The sequence below is a fragment of the Filicampus tigris genome, chromosome 10 (assembly GCF_054856515.1).
Source record: "Filicampus tigris isolate MCC_2025a chromosome 10, RoL_Ftig_1.0, whole genome shotgun sequence".
Classification (NCBI taxonomy): Eukaryota; Metazoa; Chordata; class Actinopteri; order Syngnathiformes; family Syngnathidae; genus Filicampus; species Filicampus tigris.
Window position 1 is genome coordinate 1934748 of NC_141226.1, and position 21673 is coordinate 1956420.

General features: G+C 41.6%; 1 protein-coding gene across 1 annotated transcript in view; it reads right to left on the minus strand.

Annotated features, from left to right (window-relative positions):
* LOC147140370 (solute carrier family 53 member 1-like) overlaps nucleotides 1-21391 on the minus strand; it is an 83375-nt gene extending 61984 nt beyond the window's left edge. Inside the window, exons 1-2 of the mRNA XM_086042923.1 lie at nucleotides 20656-21391; nucleotides 15504-15555 (exon numbers count right to left, since the gene is read on the minus strand). Of these exons, the coding sequence (XP_085899049.1) occupies nucleotides 15504-15555; nucleotides 20656-20724 (121 nt within the window). The 5' untranslated portion in view covers nucleotides 20725-21391. The remainder of the gene's footprint in view (nucleotides 1-15503; nucleotides 15556-20655) is intronic.
* Nucleotides 21392-21673: the final 282 nt, after the last annotated feature.

Consider the following 21673-nt stretch of genomic DNA (forward strand, 5'->3'; position numbering starts at 1 on the left):
CTAAGCAGGGTGCTGCTCCCCGTTCGCCACCTCACCAATGACAATGACGTAAAAAGGAGAGTGGCTAAGTAAACATTTCTCGAGCTCAACAAATTGTCAAAATTGCACTGGGGGAACCTGGCTATCAAGCATAAATGTCCATATGCAAAAAAAAAAACCATGTGCATATGCTAGATACATACAGTAAACCCACAACCCTCCATGCAACCAGTGTCGTACGTGATTGGTTACTGTATAATCACAACGTTGCTTGTCAAGCTAATAATGCATTGTTTACATCTGCCGGTGGCGGCATGTTAGCGAGTGCTAGCGAGATAGCACTTCGGTTGCGATCCAAAAATGGATGAAAACTCAAATATTGTGTCTGGTTTTTCACCAAAAAAAACAGCTGTATTGACCCGAGTCACGTAAAATAACTTTGAATTACCCTCCTCCCGTGTTGGGGGAAAAAAAAACAACTAAGGATGACACGGTGGACTAACTGTTTAATCCGGACACAAACTCAATAATTCCCCCGGCGTTGACATGACAAGGAGTACACTATGTTTTCCTTTCGAGTCTGTGGAAAAAGTTAAGGTAATCAAACACTTTCACGAGACGGAAATCGGCATGGGTCACGGAGGGACTGCACAGAAGTACTGAAGACCACAGTATGTACTGTATGTTTTATAAGTTTCATTTTATTATTTTCCGGACACATTTCCCGCATCAGCCCTGATTTACGTAATGTAATCACCAGGGCTGGGCACTTGACTCTTTTTTGCCGGTCCGTCCTCCATCCGTGACCTGTAACCTTCCGTCCTCGTCCCTCCATCCTTCTTCATAAAAATGATTGTCCTCCGACCCCATCCATCCTTGTCATTTTAAAGCACTTCCATCCTTGCATTCGGTCGGTCAGCCCCCACACCCCCACCTCCCAGTCCGCCGCTCATAAACATTTAAAGATCATTAGCTGGCTAATGTCCTGTGCACATCCACTTGCCAGCTAGGAGTACTGTGAGTGGATTCAATTGTTTACAATTGTTTAACCAAGATAGCATTTAGCTGCAACACAAGCCCGTCGTGATGTGATGAAGTTGCCGACTGGAGTAAACCAGGGGACATCAAGAGAATACTTAAGATTGAGTAATAATGCAATAAATTTTATTTGCATTTTATTGCAAAACGTTTGCATTTTAACATAAGACGTTATCATTTTTTAATAAAATAATTATTGCAGAATAACACAAGGTTATTTTAAGAGGAAAAAAAGACTTCTACTTCCAGTATACATTCGGTCATCTGAATGTTTACGCTGGTAGGGATTTTTATGGTCTAAAAATGTCCCACACAAGGGCATACTTCGCAAAAAAGGGATAATGTACTAAATGTTAACAGTTAGTAAACAAAACTACCCCGGATTACACACACAAGCTGCTCGTGTTTCTGTTAGTGAGGTGAAATGGCGGACTCCTGTGGCATTATCCATGGTATTACATGTGTTGAACCACTAGAGGGCAGAATATGCATGTGCAATGTGACTGCTGGTAAGCACATGAAAAGCGTTGTGCAGGCAATTAATGAAGGCAGCTCTGTAGAAGAGAGCATGTAGTGACTGAATATTCATTTGCATTAGCTTTAGCACAACTAAAGCTACGTACTCCTCCAGCAGCGGACAGTCAAGCGACATGCTGACATCACTCGCCGGTGTGCTGGCTCTGTGGTCTCATCACTGGGTTTCATCACTTGTCGTACTAGTAGAACTCGCGCTGTATCTGCTGTTGAAAAATCTCCTGCGCGGTTGGGTAACTAGTGGCCCGTTTGAAGTGTTCGGAGGCAATTTTTGTCGTTTGCCAGAGTTTCGCAGAGTAGGTTGAGATGAACTTTGGCCGCATGGTGACGTCACACGCATGAGGGATGATTAGTGGGCCGGACTAAAATCCACCTCCGCCCTAGCTTAATCCGACCCTTGTCCCTAAGGCTGTGAAATTAATCCAAATTCAATTCCGATTTTGATAATTACACCCCACGATTACAAAATTGGCACAATCGTAAAAAAACTATTATTAATACTAATTTTGAGTTGTTTTGAGGCATGCGCACACGAGTTACTCCGCCGCGCCGCCCTCTCCAACTAGCCAGCCAGCCAACCAGCCAACCAACCAGCCAGCCAGCCAGCCAGCCCGCACCCCGCAAGTCACACTGCACACGTTCCTACCCAACGTTTTAACCAGGGCTGGGCAGTCCGTCCCTGGTCCGGACCGGTCGGACCCTCCGGCCCGGCCGGATGCCCAATTCGTGGGCGGGGGGGGAAGAGCGACAAGTTTTTAAAAATGGCTTAACTAAGCATGGCCGGAGGTGTATTTTAGTCCGGCCCACCAATCGGCCCTCGTGCGTGTGACGTGCTCGCGAGGTGGCCAAAATTCATCTCAGCCTACTCGGTGAAAGGCTTATTTTTAGGCTTCTTTCGACTCCCGCGTCGGCGCGAGCGACAACTGCTGTTATAGGGATTGTGGCATTGCCCCCCCCAGCCCCTCTTGTAATGGTATGCCCCAGTTGCAGGTGGGAGGCGCGCGTTAGGTGGCGTGACAATGAGGAAATACAAACACGCTTCAGCGCACGTTGCTGTCTCACATGTTGCGATGACAGTTTCCCACACGGAGACGGATGCACCACGCAACTCGTTGCTGCAAAGTAAGCATAAGCAAGCTACTAACTCCCTTAGCCGCCACCTTCTAGATCATTTTCGCAATAAAATTAAATGAATTAAATGCAAAACAACTTGTGTCCACGAGTATATTGCTGACTCAACTCAACTGACGTTGTTACATCAAGATGGAGTTCATGCACTTCTTCTGGCGTTCACTACTTCCGGAAATGCAACATAGCAAACTTGCTGTGTATAGGGGTTTGCTGGTATGCTTTTATTTTGAAGGCCGGGAAGGAAAGGAAGTGGAAAATAAATAAGTAACTTGTTGACTGCCATTTCTGGCGGTCTATTGAACCCAAATAATTATACAATACGAAAAAAACCAACCCCGGGGCTCGCAATGGAAGTAAGCACGTGCAGTGGTAAGTAGTAAAGTACTGTAACGAACTGAGTTATCTTTGTTGTGGTTGAATTCGTGTTTTGCAAAGTTATGTTGTTTCCGAGCCTGTTGAATGTGTCACGTAGCTCGCTGGATGGGAGGGGGTGCGGGCGAGAGAGGAGGAGCGGAGGACGAAGGAGAGAGAGTGTGTGACTGGGTGGATTGAATGGTTGTTGTACTTGTGTTGACGTCGGCTATGGCCCACAGTAGCCGGTTGAATTAATAAAAACGCGTTCATTGAACTACGACTGATGGCGTATCATTGGGAGACGCTACAGTACTATGTGGCACATTTTGAAGCGGGTTTGAATAGTAAATTAGCCAGCTAATGATCCTTAAAAAGCCTCTGCCGTTAGCGCCTCTCCCGCAGCAACGTCAATCACGGTCGCTTTTTTTGGGGGGGTCGGGGGGCGGAACGGGGCGGAGGCCGGCAATGTTTATGAATATGGCTGGAGGGTCGCGGCCGGAAGGATACCCAAGTCAAGGGTGGAGGGTCGCGGCCGGACCGGCAAAAAATAGTCAAGTGCCCAGCTCTGGTTTTAACAGAGTAACAGACCTAAAAATGGCACAAGACCTGCCACAGGAACGACTTGTAAACACGCAAGGCAAGTCAAAATCGCTTATTTGGTTACATTATGGGTTTGCCGTGGAAGACGGCGAGCAAAGACGTACAAAGTGCAAGTTGTCTCTGCATCCACCGGCAACACAACAAATCTATTCAACCATCATTTGGTTTACGATGATGTTATGATACACCGAAGCAAGAAAACACCAAGTTAGATTTGGCGTCGTCCGCAACGCAACGCCACCCAGCAACATCGAAGAGACACAAAAAGATAAGAATCTATTGCCCGGGCAAGGCTTCCAAATGTTTAGGGCACAGACTCCACTTCGCAATCGGCACAAGGGATTTATTTTAAACAAAATATCTTATGCAAATATACACTACTTTTACGAGCACAAAAATAGAAACTAGGGATGCTACGATCGATCGGGCACTGATCATGATCGACTGATTTTCGTGCAAAATGACGTGATCGGAATAATTGATCAAAGCCTTTTATTGCCGATCAAAACATCTGATCACCCGCAGCTCATTCTTCGCAGCCTACAGCCGTGTTATGTCCCTCCCCCTCTGCTCGCTGCGGAATAGAGGCTCCTACATTCACACCAATTGCGGTGGGAGCATATCTGGCGGCGCGTTTCAATTAGAGTCAATATAGTTCCCGCGGGCGGGCGCTGTATGAATGAGGCTTTAGGAGCGGTGGGACGTCGTCGCGTATTCAACAAGTGAACTTTTTTGCCATTCCGCCTCGTAGCAGTCAACTAGCATCGGGCGTACTACGTGACTACGTCTCACACACAGCCAAACAGAGCCAGAGCTCAAAAGTCCCCCGTACACTGCGGTATCACACATAGCCAAACAGAGTCACTGTAAAAACTGTTAAAAAAAAAAAAGCTGAGTGAACAGGACGCTAATTGGCTGCTGAGACGAAATGGCAAAAAAGTTGATTTGTTTAACACGCGACGACGTCCCACCGCTCCAAAAGCATCATTCATGCCGCGCCGCAACAACCGCGCGAGCTACATTGACTCCAATTTAAACGCGCCGCCAGAATCACTCCCACCGCAGTTGGTGTGAACGTAGCATTGTCTGCTGTGTGGAGTTTGCGTCTTGTAATACTGTATATGCTATGAAAAGGTAACTCGCGGAGGGGAGCATGGCTAAAAGATTCAACACAACGAACTTTATCCGACATTTGAAGAACAAGCAATTGGGAGACTATGGTGAGTTTACAAGGCTCACTCCATTGAATAAAGTCAAGGCAAGCAGACGGCATATGGCACGCATGCTGCAGCTTGTTATGCATGATGCGTTAGTGTCACAGCGCAGTATTAGTCACCATAAATAAATGGAAAAATATAGATATCCCATGTGATCGGAATCGGTATCGATATCGGCCGATCTCACTCATGCATGATCGGTATCGGTGTCATAAAACCTGATCGGACCATCCCTAATAGGAACCATGCTTAACATTATTACTGTGACTTAAGTTAAATTTCTTGTGTAGACTATAATATGAAGTCAATTTTTTTGTGTTCATTTTTGGTTCAAATTGCTTCAATTGCAACATATTATTGGTCATTATATTGTAATACCGTTTATATATGGCCTACTGTAATTTAGAAGTATTGTATAGATTATATACTAGTATGTAACAGTCAACATTTAAATTAGTTTGACCCAATCAGCATATTAAATTTATAATTTATCAGAAGCAAATTACTTTAACTTTGTTTACTATGTGTAAGATAAGATAAGATAAGAAGGTCTTTATTGATCCCACAGTGGGGACATTTTCAGTGTTACAGCAGCAAAGATATAGGTCACACAGGGACGGCGGTATAATGTAGCCATTAATGTATAACATTAACGGCAAACATTCAGGATCAAATCTATGTAAATACACAGAGTAACTATGTGTATATACACATGTATATACACACCAACATACATCTACATAAAAAGTATGAGAAACACTCATTTTAGCCTCTACATAGTAAAGAGGAAAAATACTCTAAGTGACAGTGCTGCAGGGAAATGTAAGGAACAGCATTGGATAAAAATGAAACTAGACTAACAGTAGTGGGGAATGTTGAGTATTGCACGGTATTACAGTAGTGGGGAATGTTGGGTATTGCACGATATAACAGTAGTGGGGAATGTTGGGTATTGCACGATATAAGCTCAGGTGCAGGACTGCACAATTGCACTAATGTCCGCCAGTTTGTAGATACTACACAATGTTCTTGTTAAAGGGTCTGACAGCAGCAGGCAAGAAGGAGCAGCGGAATCTCTCCATTGCACAGTGAGGGTGTCACAGTCTGTCACTGAAGGAGCTGTGGAGTGCTGTTTGGGTACCCTGGAGGGGGTGGGCCGGGTTGTCCAGAATTGATGACAGCTTGGCCATCACCCTCCTGTCCCCCACTGAGTCCACAGAGTCCAGGGGGCAGCCCAGGACAGAGTCATCCGTTTGTCATCCTGACCAGTTTGTCCAGCCGCTTCTTGTCCCGGGCCGAGACCCGGCCTGCCCAGGTGACCACTCCCTGGAAGATGACCGATGCAACCACCGAGTCATAAAAGTTCCTGAGGAGTGTCTCCTGAACCCCAAAAGACCTCAGTCTCCTGAGTAGGAAGAGTCTGCTCTGACTCTATAGAGGGCGTCTGTGTTGTCGCTCCAGTCCAGTTTATTGTTCAGATAAACACCTAGGTACTTGTAAATTGAGACTATCTCAACACCCTGTTCCCCGGATATTCACTGGTGCAGGTGGAGAGTGATGGCGCCTACCGAAATATTACCTTAAAAAACAAAAAAGGCTCCAGATAAATGTATGTATGAATAGCATGTCTGGTATTCTGTCAAAATTGGCATTTTACTCCAAGCAGTTTAGTGCATAGCAAGATAACTCGTTTGTTTACACAATGAAACCATACTTGAATTTATACATTTGCACTTTAAATTAAAAAAATATATATATTAATTTAATAAATGTTGTTGGGTCCAAAACGAACTTAAATTATCATAGCGTTTCAAAGAATTTTGCCTTAATGTTTTTTAAATGTTTAAACCTGTTCTTGTTTTGTCGCAAAAAATAAATAATTGTTTGAATAATCATGATTTCAATTATTACCAAAATAATCGTGTTTAATATTTTTTTCATAATCGAGTGGCCCTACTTGTCGCCCCAATCCTCAGTCCCAAAAATGGGCGTCCATCCGGGACGGAGGGACGGAAAGTTCCGCCCCCGGGACGGACTGCCCAGCTCTGGTAATCACACTACAGTATGCACATTGTTGTCTTTTTTGAAGTAGTGTGGCATAGTGCAGTAATAATGAAATAATGTTGAAATGGTCATACTGTACTGCCCCAAAAAGGGTGCTACCACTGAAAAAGTTGGTTGCACCAGTGCTACCAGTGCAAACGTTAGTGTCGAGCCCTGCATACGTGTTAAAAAAAATACACACCCAGCACACACTGGTTCAGTCTCATTCTAGGCACTCGCCTATAGCGTGCGCAGCCTATAGCGTGCGCAGCAAAAATTCTGGCCGTCAAAGACCTGTTACTCTGCGTTTAAAATGTCCACTTAAAATTCATCCATCCAGCCATCCATTTATTAACCTAAATTATTAGCACTTCTTTGAGGTTGTTAGTGCCATAAAAACACACATTAACCCCACAATCGGTCAATCTCCAACTACTACCTTGGGCAAGACCAAAGAGATTTTAAAAGACACCAGGGACAAAATTGTAGACCTCCACAAGGCTGGAAAGGGCTATGGGATAATTGCCAAGCAGTGTGGTGAAAAAAGATCAACTGTTGGAGCAATTCAAGTCAGAAAGTGGAAGAGGCTAGCATCATGTGCAGTTTCTACTCCACCAGTGCATTGTAAATCAGTCCCTCCAGAATTTCGCGAAGTTGCGATCGCAACTATTAACGCAAAATCAGGAAACTCCCATAAAATCGCACTTTCCCACAACTTCGTTTAAACACTGCAACTTTCCCACAACAACTACGTTTTAAAAATGAATATTTAACATAAGTTTGGGGGTTATTTTGTCTGAAATGGCTCTGCGGGTACCCTACTGGAAATAGAGGGGGAGCTGAATTCCCGAAGAAGAAAATCCGTACGTTACATTCTGTTTCAGACGATGAGGAACGTTGACTGCAGAGAGACGTGGAGCAGAGAAAACACAAAGCATTTACCAACAAAAACACGACATAGGACCGTGCAAACCAAAATCCGGACCTCCTGCACGAAAGCAGAGGTAAACTATTTTGCTCTAAATGCAAAATAATAATAGAAAGACATCCATCGACAAGCACAACACGACTGTATTGTTCCAATTACACGTGAAAAGTTTTGAAAGAAACATGCACTCTCTACAAATAAATATCACAGAGGCGATGGAAGCGAGGTCTGTCGGGAGCACAGAACGAATTAAGATGAGAAACTTAATTATATAAAATGTGTATGTGAATAACGTGTGCTAAGCCTAGAGTTGGGCAATATGTTGACGTGAATCAATCATTAAACCTCTCTTTAAATGTGCTAGTTACCGTATTTTCCGGGCTACAAGCCGCACTGTTATATAAGCCGCGCACACGCAATTTTTTTTAGAACATTTGAAAAAAAAAAACAACAAACAAACAAACAAAAACAAAAAAACTTTAAATAAGCCGCACCTTTATATAAGCCGCACCTATGTATGCTGAAAATGTTTATATTTACTCCATTTACAGAACGATTATGAACTGTAAATGTACATGTATGTACGTGAGCACATTCTTTCCTAACAGTGCCTTTTAACACCGCAGCAACGTTGCTGATTAAAACAGAAGAGAACCAAGACAAAATAAACTTATCTTCATTTCACTGCCGACTGCCGCTCCAGTTTGTCAGCTAATGTCCACCAGACTCCGCCATATATTGTTCTACTACATTCTACATATGCACCTTTCTTGTTTTATGTTAATAAAGTCAGCCAATCTAACACATGACGTGCTAAATCACATCGCATTACACATCGAAACAACAGAACAGACGTAACATCAGCCAATCGCATTCATGTGCACTTCAGAGACCTCTAGGTAAACATCAAATCAAAGCATTACAGCACCTAATGCAATAACCTAGTGCATGGCGCCCTCTCCTGTTGAACTCCTCCACCTGCAGTCACATCCAGTCAATGGGAAATATATTGTATTGAATTGTACTGTCATTCCAGTTAGAGCGCCCCGAGCGGTGGAAGAAAAATCCACAGAATAGCCGCACCGGACAATAAACCGCAGGGCTCAAAATCTAGGAAAAAAAGTCGCAGTTGATAGTCTGGAAAATATGGTAAGTTTAATCATCATCATGCTTGATTATTTATATTTGACAGACTACATTAAATTTTAAGAAAATGAGTTCCCATTTATTTTTTTTTTTTAAACGTCACTAGTAGAAAATGTGCACAGAGGTTTATAGAAGCATTAGTGTGACATCTACTGTAATACAGTATTGAGCAGGTTATGATCATTTTCATGGCCAGATATGCAGCTGTATAGTAGGCTTGTCAAAAATATCGATACTTCGGTGCTTACTCGATACTAAACATTTTGAAAGGATACAATACTAGCCTGCTGTGGCATCGATATTACCGATACCAAACCACTGACTTTGATACCAACAGCGCTTTGCCAACGTCTGCTCCTACTGCTTTGCCAACGTTGCGGCTCATGACCCGAAGTCAGAATCGGCTAAGTACCTCAAATGGCAACAAGTTCAAAACTCAAATGCACATATCCATCTAATATTTATTTTATAACATACGCAGCTGTAGCATATACAGAAACACTGTACATACATATGCATCATATGTTTACATAGACTGCTTAGATTAGATAGACTTCCTTGCTTGCCCATAAAATGCAGTGTTGTGTTTGTCATATATATTTTATTTCTTAAGCAAGACAAGGTTAGCCAAGTGTTCAGTAGCATGTTTTCAGTAACAGCTGCATTATTGTATTGTCTTGAACTTCTAAAAAATAAAGCTCTTGTGAAAAATAATACTAGATAATAATGCAAAAAAATGTATTAAAATAAATACTGGTTAAAAACAGCCCTTTGAGTAATCCATGGTAAAGTTCACAAATAGTAAAAAGTTCATGAAATTGAAGAACAGAGAAGTTCATGTGATTTGTCCCAAAATAAATCCTTCTATTTGTTTTTGTTAAGAATCGGAATTATGAATTGTTAGGAACCAGAATCTAATCAAAACATCGGAACCAGAATCGTCCAAATTCAAACAATGTTTAACCCTACCTGCTACTGTTCTGAATAGCCAATAACTGAAAGTATTTTAATTTGTTTTATTTTATTTTTTTTATTATTACTATTATTATTAATCTGTGACTTGTTGGTTTGCCTTAATAGATAAACATGTGGGTCTAGATACTCAGACAACTAACAGATTTTGTTGTCAATTTGTCACTCTAAGTGGTGGGTGTTACTCTTTTTCACTATCTCAAACAACTTGAAAATGATGTGCCATTGGTGTTGCACAGTATACTTGATTCTTTGCACTAGTTCAGACCATTTACAGATTCATAATTGTTTTTGGTGTGTGTGTTTTGTTCTTTGCACTACTTCTTCCTTTGTTTTGCACTACCCCAGGCTCAGACAACTTAAAATGTGTCATTGGTTCCAGGCATTGGCTGTACAGACTGTTGTCGAAGTTAAATACTGAAGTTGTAATATTTTTTTGCACTACCTCTTAAAAAAAACTATTGTATTAATGATAATTGAAGTTTTTGGCGGGCGGCACGGTGGTCGACTGGTTACCACGTCCGCCTCACAGTTCAGAGGGCGTGGGTTCGATCCCGGCTCCGGCCTCCCTGTGTGGAGTTTGCATGTTCTCCCCGTGCCTGCGTGGGTTTCCTCCGGGTACTCCGGTTTCCTCCCACATTCCAAAAACATGCATGGTAAGTTGATTGGACTGTCTAAATTGCCCCTAGGTGTGATTGTGAGTGCGGATGTTTGTCTCTGTGTGCCCTGCGATTGGCTGGCAACCAATACAGGGTGTCCCCCGCCTAATGCCCAAAGACAGCTGGGATAGGCTCCAGCATGCCCCCGACCCTTGTGAGGATAAGCGGTATAGATAATGGATGGATGAAGTTTTTGGCAATAAAAAAGTTTTACAGTAAAAAGAAAAAAAAAAAAAAGCCTGTGCTTTAATTTGTTCCGCGTGGTATCGAAATGGTATCGAGTATCGATACTGAACTGGGTATCGGTATCGAAGTTGAAATTCTAGTATCGTGACAAGCCTACTGTATAGCCTCTATGCTTTTTGGACACAGAGTTAGCCAATTCAGATTTTAAGAATGATGTTTTTTTTTTTCAATAATGAGATCAACGCCTGCATTTATATGTTTATATAAGCATAATGTATACATGTCAATGTACTATATGTACATATATATATATATATATATATATTCGTGCTGTCAAATTTACCGCGTTATCGGGCGGTAATTAATTGCATCAAAATATTTGACGCATTTAACGCCTGCGCAGAATGACCGCCGATGCATAATCCCACTCAGAATTGCACAGTGAGCAGCAGAGTGGACGTGTGTCGCCCACGGGAGTATAAAGAAGCATTTCGAAAGAAGAGGGCAGCTTTAAATCTCAGAAATGTGAATAAATTGATTTGCTTCAGCAACTGAGGATGAGTAGAGAAGAGGGCTGTATGGTTTTGTGTTCATAAAGTCAGTTTAAAGGACGAGCACGCGCCGTGCTGATACTACCTACAGCATAGCACAGCATAACATATGAGCCAATCGCATTTGTGTGCACTTCAGGGACCACTCGGAAAACATAAACTCTAAGAATATAACAAGGGCCACATATACAGTTAAATGTGTACATTGCACACACACAATTTGTTTGCACACATTCGAAATATTTCTGTCACTGTTTTCTGAGGCTGTTAGAAAGGTTCCTGAGATTGATGTTTGATAATTAATGTTATTAGTCGAGTTGTGTCGTTGTGCCTAACTCTCGCGAGAAGTGCTATACGTGCGAAAGAACGCATACTTCCTTGTTGCACACCAGCGATTAGTCTGTATCATCACGCTTGCATTTTGAAGACGTGTTGTTGTTCTCGCAGTGTTGGTGTATTTTGCACTGAAAGGTAATAAACTGCAGAAACCATAGCTTTACCTCTTTGTGTTCTGGCCGACACCCGGGGGCGAAAAGAGCACATTACGTTCGAGCCACGTCGCCTATAGAGTCAATAAGAAGCTATCGAACAGAGGCCCTTTTGCGTTTTTGTTTTCGTAGTGAATAAAAATACTGTCTACTACAGCAAGAATGTTAATCATTTTAATTTAAAATGTTTAATTTTCATCTCACGAGGATGTGTTATAATGAAAAAATACATTACATATGAACATATGTTGAATGTATATATCCCTCTTGTGTCTTATCTTTCCATTCCAACAGCAGTTTTTACAGTAAAATATGACATATTTTGGAGATAGTTCGAATTGCGATTAATTATGATCAATTATTTTTTAAGCTGTGATTAACTCGATTAACATTTTTAATCGTTTGACAGCCATAATATATATTTATTCACTATAAGTTTTTACATTGAATGCCATATTCTTGACTTATTTGATTGCATTTCATGTCATCCATTGTTGATATTGACAATACATTTGCACTGTTACGGTCAAGCAAATATGTTCATTTAATTGATGATGACTCAACGTAATGTTGCTTGAGGTGTCTTTATGCATATGTATACTTGCCTTTAAGACAGAGTTGGTGAGCTACCTGTGCTTTTTTTTTTCTTTTTAAATAAAAAATGGGGGCGGCACGGTGGTCGATTGGTTAGCACGTCCACCTCACAGTTCAGAGGTCGTGGGTTCGATCCCGGCTCCGGCCTCCCTGTGTGGAGTTTGCATGTTCTCCCTGTGCCTGCGTGAGTTTTCTCTGGGTACTCCGGTTTCCTCCCCATTCCAAAAACATGCATGGTAAGTTGATTGGATTCTCTAAATTGCCCCTAGGTGTGATTGTGAGTGCAGATGTTTGTCTCTGTGTGCCCTGCGATTGGCTGGCAACTAATTCAGGGTGTCCCCCGCCTACTGCCTGAAGACAGCTGGGATAGGCTCCAGCACGCCCCGCGACCCTTGTAAGGAGAAGCGGTATCGATAATGGATGGCTGGATGAATAAAAAATGGTATCTAGCCGTTTTTGACGCAGACAAATCACGGTACGGTTCTGGCACTGGTAACACGTGCAACACTAGTTCTGGAGTGGCCTAACCAGTTTCCAGACCTAAATCCAACAGAAAATCTTTAGAGGGAGATGAAACTCCATGATGCTCAGCGACAACCCTGAAACGTGACAGATGTAGAGAAGGTCTATGTGGCGGAGTGGACTAAAATCCCTACTGCTGTGTGTGCAATACTAGTAAAGAACAGGAAACGTTTGACCTCTATAATTGTAAACAAACCAACTATTGACATTTGTTTTCTCATGTGTTCAAATACCGTATTTTCCGGACTATAAGTCGCTCCGGACTACAAGTTGCACCAGCCATAAAAATGCATAAGGAGGAAAAAAAACATATATAAGTCGCAGTGGAGTATAAGTCGCATTTTGGGAGGAAATTGTGTGCTTCGTATGCATCATTTCCACCGAGCTACGATGCTCCATGTAGCATACAAAAAAGTTATGGTAAGATAATTTTAAACTCACCAAAATGGTTGTAGATCAATTAAATAAGTCTTTTATCTATCTCCGACCATGTAGAATATTTCCAAGTCTCTAAAAGTATTTATGTATTCGGTCGTAATTATGTCTTCGTCTCGTCTGTGCGGTTTCTTACGTGTGTGGCTGCATGATGCAATACCCCAGCCAGAGACAGGCAACTCCTGTTTGTGGTTCGTTCTTGTTTAACCATCATCTGTAAGTAACTTAGACAATTCTGTGTAATGAGCATACACCATTTATATAGGAGCTGAATTGTGGATGATTATACTGTGTTGTTGACTGAACATACTAATCGCTATCGCTAATGCTAATATCGGTTGCTAATCATTAGCATGTCTGCCTGTTTGTGGTTCATTGAAACTATCTTAGACAATTGTGTGTAATGACATTTATATACAAGCTGAATTGTGGATGATTGTAGGTTGTTGACTGAACATACTAATCGCTATCGCTAATGCTAATCGTGATTGCTAATCGTTAGCATAGGCTCATCTTGTTCATGTCTATGAAAATACATGTATATGTAATGCATAGCTTGATAGTATTTTCTGTTTCTTGTGCAGTTTCACAATATAAACAGGCACCTTCGCTGCACACCTCGAGTCTGTGGAGTTTGTTTGTGAATGTTTAGCTGTTTGGATAAGCTTGCTTCCTCGACTAGTAAGGCCTGTTAGTTTAACAAAACATTCGACTTTAACCGTTTAAATTATTCATGCATTTTAATAGCTTTTAGGATGTATCTTATGTTTCTTTGTGTGGGTTACAATAACATGTGAAATGATATAGAAGTAATTGTCATGGCTTGTTAGTGCTGACTTGTATTTATGATGTTTTGTCTCCCTCTCTGGGCGATTTAGCGCTAAACCGCCTGCAGAGGGAGGCAAAACATAAGTCACAAGTCAGCACTAACAATCCATGACAGTAATGTGTTAATAATTTTACACATAAGTCGCTCCAGAGTATAAGTCGCAGCCCCGGCCAAAATATTCTTTTTAAAAAAACGGCGACTAATAGCCCGGAAAATACGGTACCTATTTTCAGCACTAACATACAAATAAATTATTTCAAAATCATACAGTGAGATTTCTGTTTTTTGTTTTCTTTCAAGGATTCTGTCTCTCACAGTGAACATGCATGTACAAGGAAATTTTCCTCCATAATTTCTAAGTGGGAGAACTTGTAAAATTGAAGGGTGGTCATATACTTATTAACCTCACTGTATGCAATTTAGTACTCATGATTTTGTCAAGTACTCAGACTCTGCGGCCTCTTCAGCCCACTCTGGCTGTCTCACAGCTGTTACCAGGGAATTGCAGTTCGACTAGGTCTCAGCATGCAGAGTTACCAAGGCCACCAAAGAGCTCATCCTGGGTATAACTGTCTACACTCCTGAAAATATGATTAAATGAAAACATTTATCAGGAAAAGTTTATTGTTAGAGATGATGGTAACTTGGAGAACATGTAATCCAAACAAACTATTAAAATACCTGAATGATGATAAAAAAAAATCCTGATTACTGTTGGCTGCAAATTAGTGTTACCCTTATTATGTTCTTATTGTCCTTATGATTAAATCAAGACTGTCACTGTTCTGAGGCTTGACACAAAGCATCTTGTTGCTTTATAAAGAAAAAAACGAATGTATGAATAACAAATGACATTGAAATTCCATCAAAATGAAATACAGACCCATGGATAAGTGACTTCTGCAATTTAATTCTTAAAAATGTACATGTCAAATTCCATCTATGTGACAAATGTAAAAATAAGGTGGAGGACTAATTATTCTTCACAAATTTGTGAGAAAAAGTCGGAACTTTTTCTGGCTTGTACGTTAAATCTTCAAACTAGATATACTGGCAGTCAATGAAAACAGTTCAGTCAGTTCAGCATTGTAAACTGGTACGTTTTCATTGCGACATGGATATTCCATTGTTTCATACAACATTTTTTTTTAATGTGTCCCATACACTTTCATTTTGTCAAAATAAACCGTAAAGCCTGTACATGGCTGAACATTATACAGTAATTACTGGCACCAAACAAGCTTTTTTGTCCAGCATATGTGTTAGTGAGAGTGAGAGTGAGTGAGAAAGAAAATACCTTCAATGGAGGGGGCCTGGTCTTGAGCAGCATATAACATCTCTTTGAAAGCCTGAAGATACAGAAACAATACATTATAAATCAGGGTTTTTCCTATGTTCAAAATTGTCCCCTCCAACTAATTTTGTGCCCACCCCCAGCCAGAGCGATTGATATCGTTCAACACAACGGAAAGCTCCAGCTGTGTTGATTGAGCGGTTGATGTCCCTCTGTGGCAGCAACGTATTTTAACTGCAGTTACAGGGTTCGCCACTGTGGAGGTGCTATATCAACAGCAGTGCACCGGAAAGACCTGAAGCAACTACCGAAGAATAAACAAATCGAATCGTGTTTTTTTCCCCCCCGCGGGTTGGTGCTATCGCCATCCTTATTTTCCCTGGCAGATGGTATAAACAGGTAAATATTGCCTGTTTTATTTGCATCCAAGCATGTATTGTTTATTTAAAAAAAACAAAAAAACTTTCCTTCATGTCAGAGACACATTTATGATATTTAACATTGCAAATCGAAATCAGCCACTACTTTAAAACAAGACGCCACGAAGAGTAAAGTCAAGACTCCAGGTGAACCAGAGCAGAGCAATTAATGTAACAGGCAGTTAACTTGAACATACTAATTCATGGTGATGACCAGTGTTGGGCAGTAACGCGTTTCTAATACTGCGTTACTATAACGCAGTTACTTTTGATGGTAAATAATACTCTAACACGTTACTTTTTCAATAAAGAAACTCAGTTACTGTTACAATATGGTGCGTTTGTCCGTTACTTGATAACTTGATTCATTGTTGGCTGGCTGCTGTGAATTGCTTCCTGTTTACAATGGGTTGCCGTGTGCCATGCAAACTGCTGTAAAATAGACGAGTAAGACACATTGCTGGCGTGAATCTATTTATTCAGTCGTGCGGCAGTCATGGAGAGTCAACACGAGAGAAAGACGAGTTTTTCAAAGTGGAAATATGCTCATTACTTCACTTTAGTTGAGCAAAAAGGCAAAAACATTTTAGTCAAATGTAAGCTGTGTCTTTCTGGCTCAAAGGTCCTATCTACTGCAACAAACAGCCATTCGAATATACTCAAACACCTCCACAAGCTACATGCCTCGACGAATCTTGAAGCTAACCCGCCGTCAGAGGACACACTCGAAGCGAGTCAAGCCGCTCCACCAAAACAACAGCGACTAGATTTTAACCGGACTAGCGAGGCACAGGTCAACAAAACTATTGCACGTTATGTTGTTGAAAACATGCGTCCGCTCTCTACTGTGGAGTCGCCCGCTTTCATTCAGCTCGTTAGCATGATACCGTGCCCGGGCTGCACACGGCAAATGGGACGAAAAACGTTTTCCAACGAATTGGATAAAGAATATTCGAAAATGGAAATTGAGATGAAGACAACATTTGAAGGCCTTGACTACATTGCGACAACTGCAGACATTTGGTCTGTCCACAACAAAAGCTTCCTGGGAATGACAGCTCACTGGGTAAACACGACAACTCTTCAGCGTCAGAAAGCTGCATTGGCCTGTAAAAGGATCAAGGGTAGGCACACGTATGATGTCATTGTTGCTGAGATCGACCATATTCATTCATTGTATGGTCTATCAACTAAAGTAAGACCCACAGTTACTGATAACGGTTCTAACTTTGTAAAAGCCTTTCAAATGTATCAGCCTGAATGCCTCTCTGACAATGACGATGAAGAGGAGGAAGAAGTTAAGGAAGAAGTTATCTTCACAGATATTGCAGACGTGCTTGACACCTCCTCAGAGGAGGGTATTGTTTTACCATCAGAGGCGTGCTTCTCACACACTAAACTTAATTTCCTGATCTGATGTGGACAAGTGACTGCTTTCAAATCCCGGGACTAAAGTGGCCCACCACCTCACCACATGGATCCAGGACTACCTCACAAACCGGACACAGTATGTGAGGACACAGGACTGTGTGTCTGACGTGCTCCTCTGTAGCATGGGGGCCCCACAGGGAACTGTCTTGGCTCCCTTCCTGTTCACCCTCTACACCTCGGACTTCAACTACAACACCCCTACCTGTCACCTGCAGAGGTTCTCTGACGACTCTGCGATTGTCGGCCTCATCACAGGCGGAGATGATCGGGAGTACAGAGAACTTACTCGGTTTTGTGGACTGGTGCCAGCAGAACCGCCTCCTGATCAATGCGGGGAAATCCAAAGAAATGGTGGTGGATTTCGGTAGGCTGCAGCACTCTTCACCTGCACCAGTGAATATCCGGGGAACAGATGTTGAGAGAGTCTCAACTTACAAGTACCTGGGTGTTCATCTGAACAATAAACTGGACTGGAGCGACAACACAGACACCCTCTATAGGAAGAGTCAGAGCAGACTCTTCCTACTCAGGAGACTGAGGTCTTTTGGGGTTCAGGAGACACTCCTCAGGAACTTTTATGACTCGGTGGTTGCATCGGTCATCTTCCAGGGAGTGGTCACCTGGGCAGGCGGCGTCTCGGCCCGGGACAAGAAGCGGCTGGACAAACTGGTCAGGAGGGCTGGATCTGTCCTGGGCTGCTCCCTGGACTCCGTGGACTCAGTGGGGGACAGGAGGATGTTGGCCAAGCTGCCATCAATGCTGGACAACCCGGACCACCCCCTCCAGGGCACCCTAACAGCACTCCACAGCACCTTCAGTGACAGACTGTTACACCCTCGCTGTGCAAAGGAGAGATTCCGCCGTTTCTTCTTGCCTGCTGCTGTCAGACTCTTTAACAAGAACATTGTGTAGTCTCTACAAACTGGCGGACATTAGTGCAATTGTGCAGTCCTGCACCTGAGCTCATATCATGCAATACCCAACATTCCCCACTACTGTAATACCATGCAATACTCAACATTCCCCGTACTGTTAGTCTAGTTTTATTTTTATCCAATGCTATTCCCTTACATTTCATTACAGCACTGCAGCACTGTCACTTACTTAGAGTATTTTTCCTCTGTACTATGTACAGGCTAAAATAAGTGTTCCTCATACTTTTTATGTTGATGTATGTTGGTGTGTATATACATGTGTATTTACACATAGTTACTGCGTATATTTACATAGGTTTGATCCAGAATGTTTGCCGTTAATGTTATACATTAATGGCTACATTAAGCCGCCGTCCCTGTGTGACCTATATCTTTGCTGCTGTAACACTGAAAATGTCCCCACTGTGGGATCAATAAAGGCCGTCTTATCTTCATATCTTATCTTAAAGGAATATACAGAAGCGCTACAGCCAAGTGCACTGCACTGTGGAGTAAGGCTGGCAGATCGACATTGGCTTCAGAGTTGGTGGGCGATTTGGTTGGCAAAAAGTTGCTTGTGCCATGCTCCACAAAACGGAATTCATTCTGATGCTGTGGCACGAATTAATGAAATACCGATGACTGACTTGAGAACCATGATGTCAAACTGATGGTTTAGAGATTAAATGTATAAGTGAGAGAGAACTGCAGTTTATAAAGGAATACTGTGCCATTCTGAAGCCTCTCACAATTGCTCTGGATATCCTGCAAGGAGAATAGAACTGTTACTACTGCACCCTCTTAACCACAATAGAAGTATTGATGTCAAAGCTGCTGGAGATGAAAGAAGGTCTGACTATTGCGAATGGGCTACCTGATGCTATAGTTCAGGTAGGAAACATTCATTAACACCATTATATTTTGTAGATGTAAATATTAATATTTTTACCTAAGCAAGCATTTATATAATATGGAAAGTAAAGTGAACAGTTATTTTGTATTAATTTACACATACACTCACACAAACGAACACTACTGCACCTACCCAAATGATGAAAAAAAAAAAATGGTAGTAATGAGATTTTAATTCCTTTTTGCTAAATTTAAAGTAAGTTTTGTCCAATTAAATGCACATATTCTAAATTTCTTAAGTCAAAATTCATATTGGTAGGATGTACATCAAGGGAATCATTCACTTATTCTACTACCTGTATCATTGCGTTTTGCAAGCCATGAAAACACGATTTGCATCTGCCTATGGAAAGCAACGATGCAATACTGGCAGCCGTCACACTTCCTATGTTCAAATTGCGATGGTTGAGAGACCAGCAGAAGAAAGAGCCGGTTTCTCTTTCAATTGTTCACTTTTATTCAGTCAGTTGTTGTTCCATAAATACAATTTAAATTAACAAACTATCCTTAATGTTTGGGCTAAAATAGCCGATACTGTAAATACACAAAACATTTGCATTTTAAACTTTGAATTCAATATGTATTAAATTTCAGGTTTTCTTACTTATAGACTAGTCGACTAGTCGCAAATAAAATTTTAGAGGAGTCGGCGGGCAAATTATTTGAAATTCCCATCCCTAGTTTTAATACATATCATTTATGGTCGTCTTGTAGCAGATTATTTTTGGTGCTGAGTTTGGCCAGTTTGATGCTGAATGTTAATTCAGATGATTTTGTGGAGGTGATCATGATGACATCACGTTTAATGTCAATAAATCCAAACTATTGTGCAGAACACTTTTATACTTTCACAGGTTGAAGTGGACAAGATAAGTAATGTGCATTTGCATTTTGGTGGCGATCAGTCGCCGTTTTAGACAACAGAACTGAGAGAGCAATATTACCACGCTTGCATCCCTCCCATGACGTAGACCAAATTTGATTATTTTCCGAAATTGTTGAAACCCATTAAAAGTGCCAATAAAACGTTCAGAAAGAGTGGGCCTAATGATAATAATCAATTTTTTAGGACAACAAACCCCCTCCCTTCCTCCCCCACAGTCCGAATCCAATCAAAATTCGGTCTAGGGTAGGAAACGGTCGGGTTACTGCTGTAGATGGATGCAGTTTGGATCACACAACACGCCCATAAGCCAAGAACAAAAATTTGCTTAGTCAGCATGTATTGACGAAGTGGTTCAACTGCAGTAACGAGTGATTGACGCTGGGCTCTGCTGACACATGAAGATAATCCAAAAAAGCAACAAACAACAACAAAAACAATTCAGAGATACTTCACGTCTCGTTTCAAAGAGAAACATGTATCGTTTACCACAATTAAACGAGACAGAACTTAAAATAAAACAGTTCCATTCTTTGTAAACAACATAAATGACGTTTGCAGCATGAGCTTTAAATTGACATGTATTACAGACTTACCTCATATTGAATATACTGTTTTCTCCATTCCGGGGTGATGTGAGCCGAAAGATGCTCAGTGAATTTCATTTTATAATATGTTGACCCCCACAGGTCACCGTTCGCTGATCGACTGACTGAATAAAAGCCCACTAGAACAAACCAAACATGGCTAACCTCAAATTGTGTAGGTCTAATCTTGGCACTAGTCACTCATTATGTTTTCACAGTACCATAGCTATCAACTCCGAATTTCGCCATTTTTCGCGGAAAATGACAGTAGTGCCTTGTCAAAACAAGTTATGTTAACAGTCAGTCTAACGCGAAAATGTCACAGAACACTAGGAGTTTAATAACTGCATTATTAGGTGCAACGGCTGATCAAGCTGCGTCTTCTGCTTATTCTTCTTTTTCTGCTGCTGCTGCTGCGTCTTCTTCTTCTGCTGCTACGTCTTCTTCTGCTGCGTCTTCTTCTTCGGGCCAATCCCAATGCTCACACTTGGATCCTACGGGTCTCATTGTAGTGTACACACGTAGTCGAAATGCACGTACTGTTCGAGAGCGCAGATTACAACCGTACAGGAATTGCAGAATTGAGACAGTACATGTGACGTCATCGACATTCGCCTTGCGTCATCAACCATGGCAGCACAGGTTGTTGTTTTGGCAATTTTGCTGTTAAAAATCATTTTAAAATTTCAGTAAATAAGTAGTAGAGTTAAAATTGTGGCTCGGCCTCCCAGTCGATGAGCGCTATGGCTCCACTGCTTGGACTATTTGCGGCTCCTGAGGATCTAGGGCGCATGCGCAGAACGTCGCTAAGTAGGGCAACTACATTAGGACGAAATACGTAGGTGACTTTTTTTTAAAATATGTGCTTTATTAAACAATGTCAACCTCAATTCACTCACAAAACAGAACCAACCACAAACAACATACACATACACTGAACTGTGCAGTACAACAAAAATAAAAATGAGATGAAAAAAAAAAAGTCTCTAATTAAAATAAACCCATCATATTTTTAAATATTACAAAA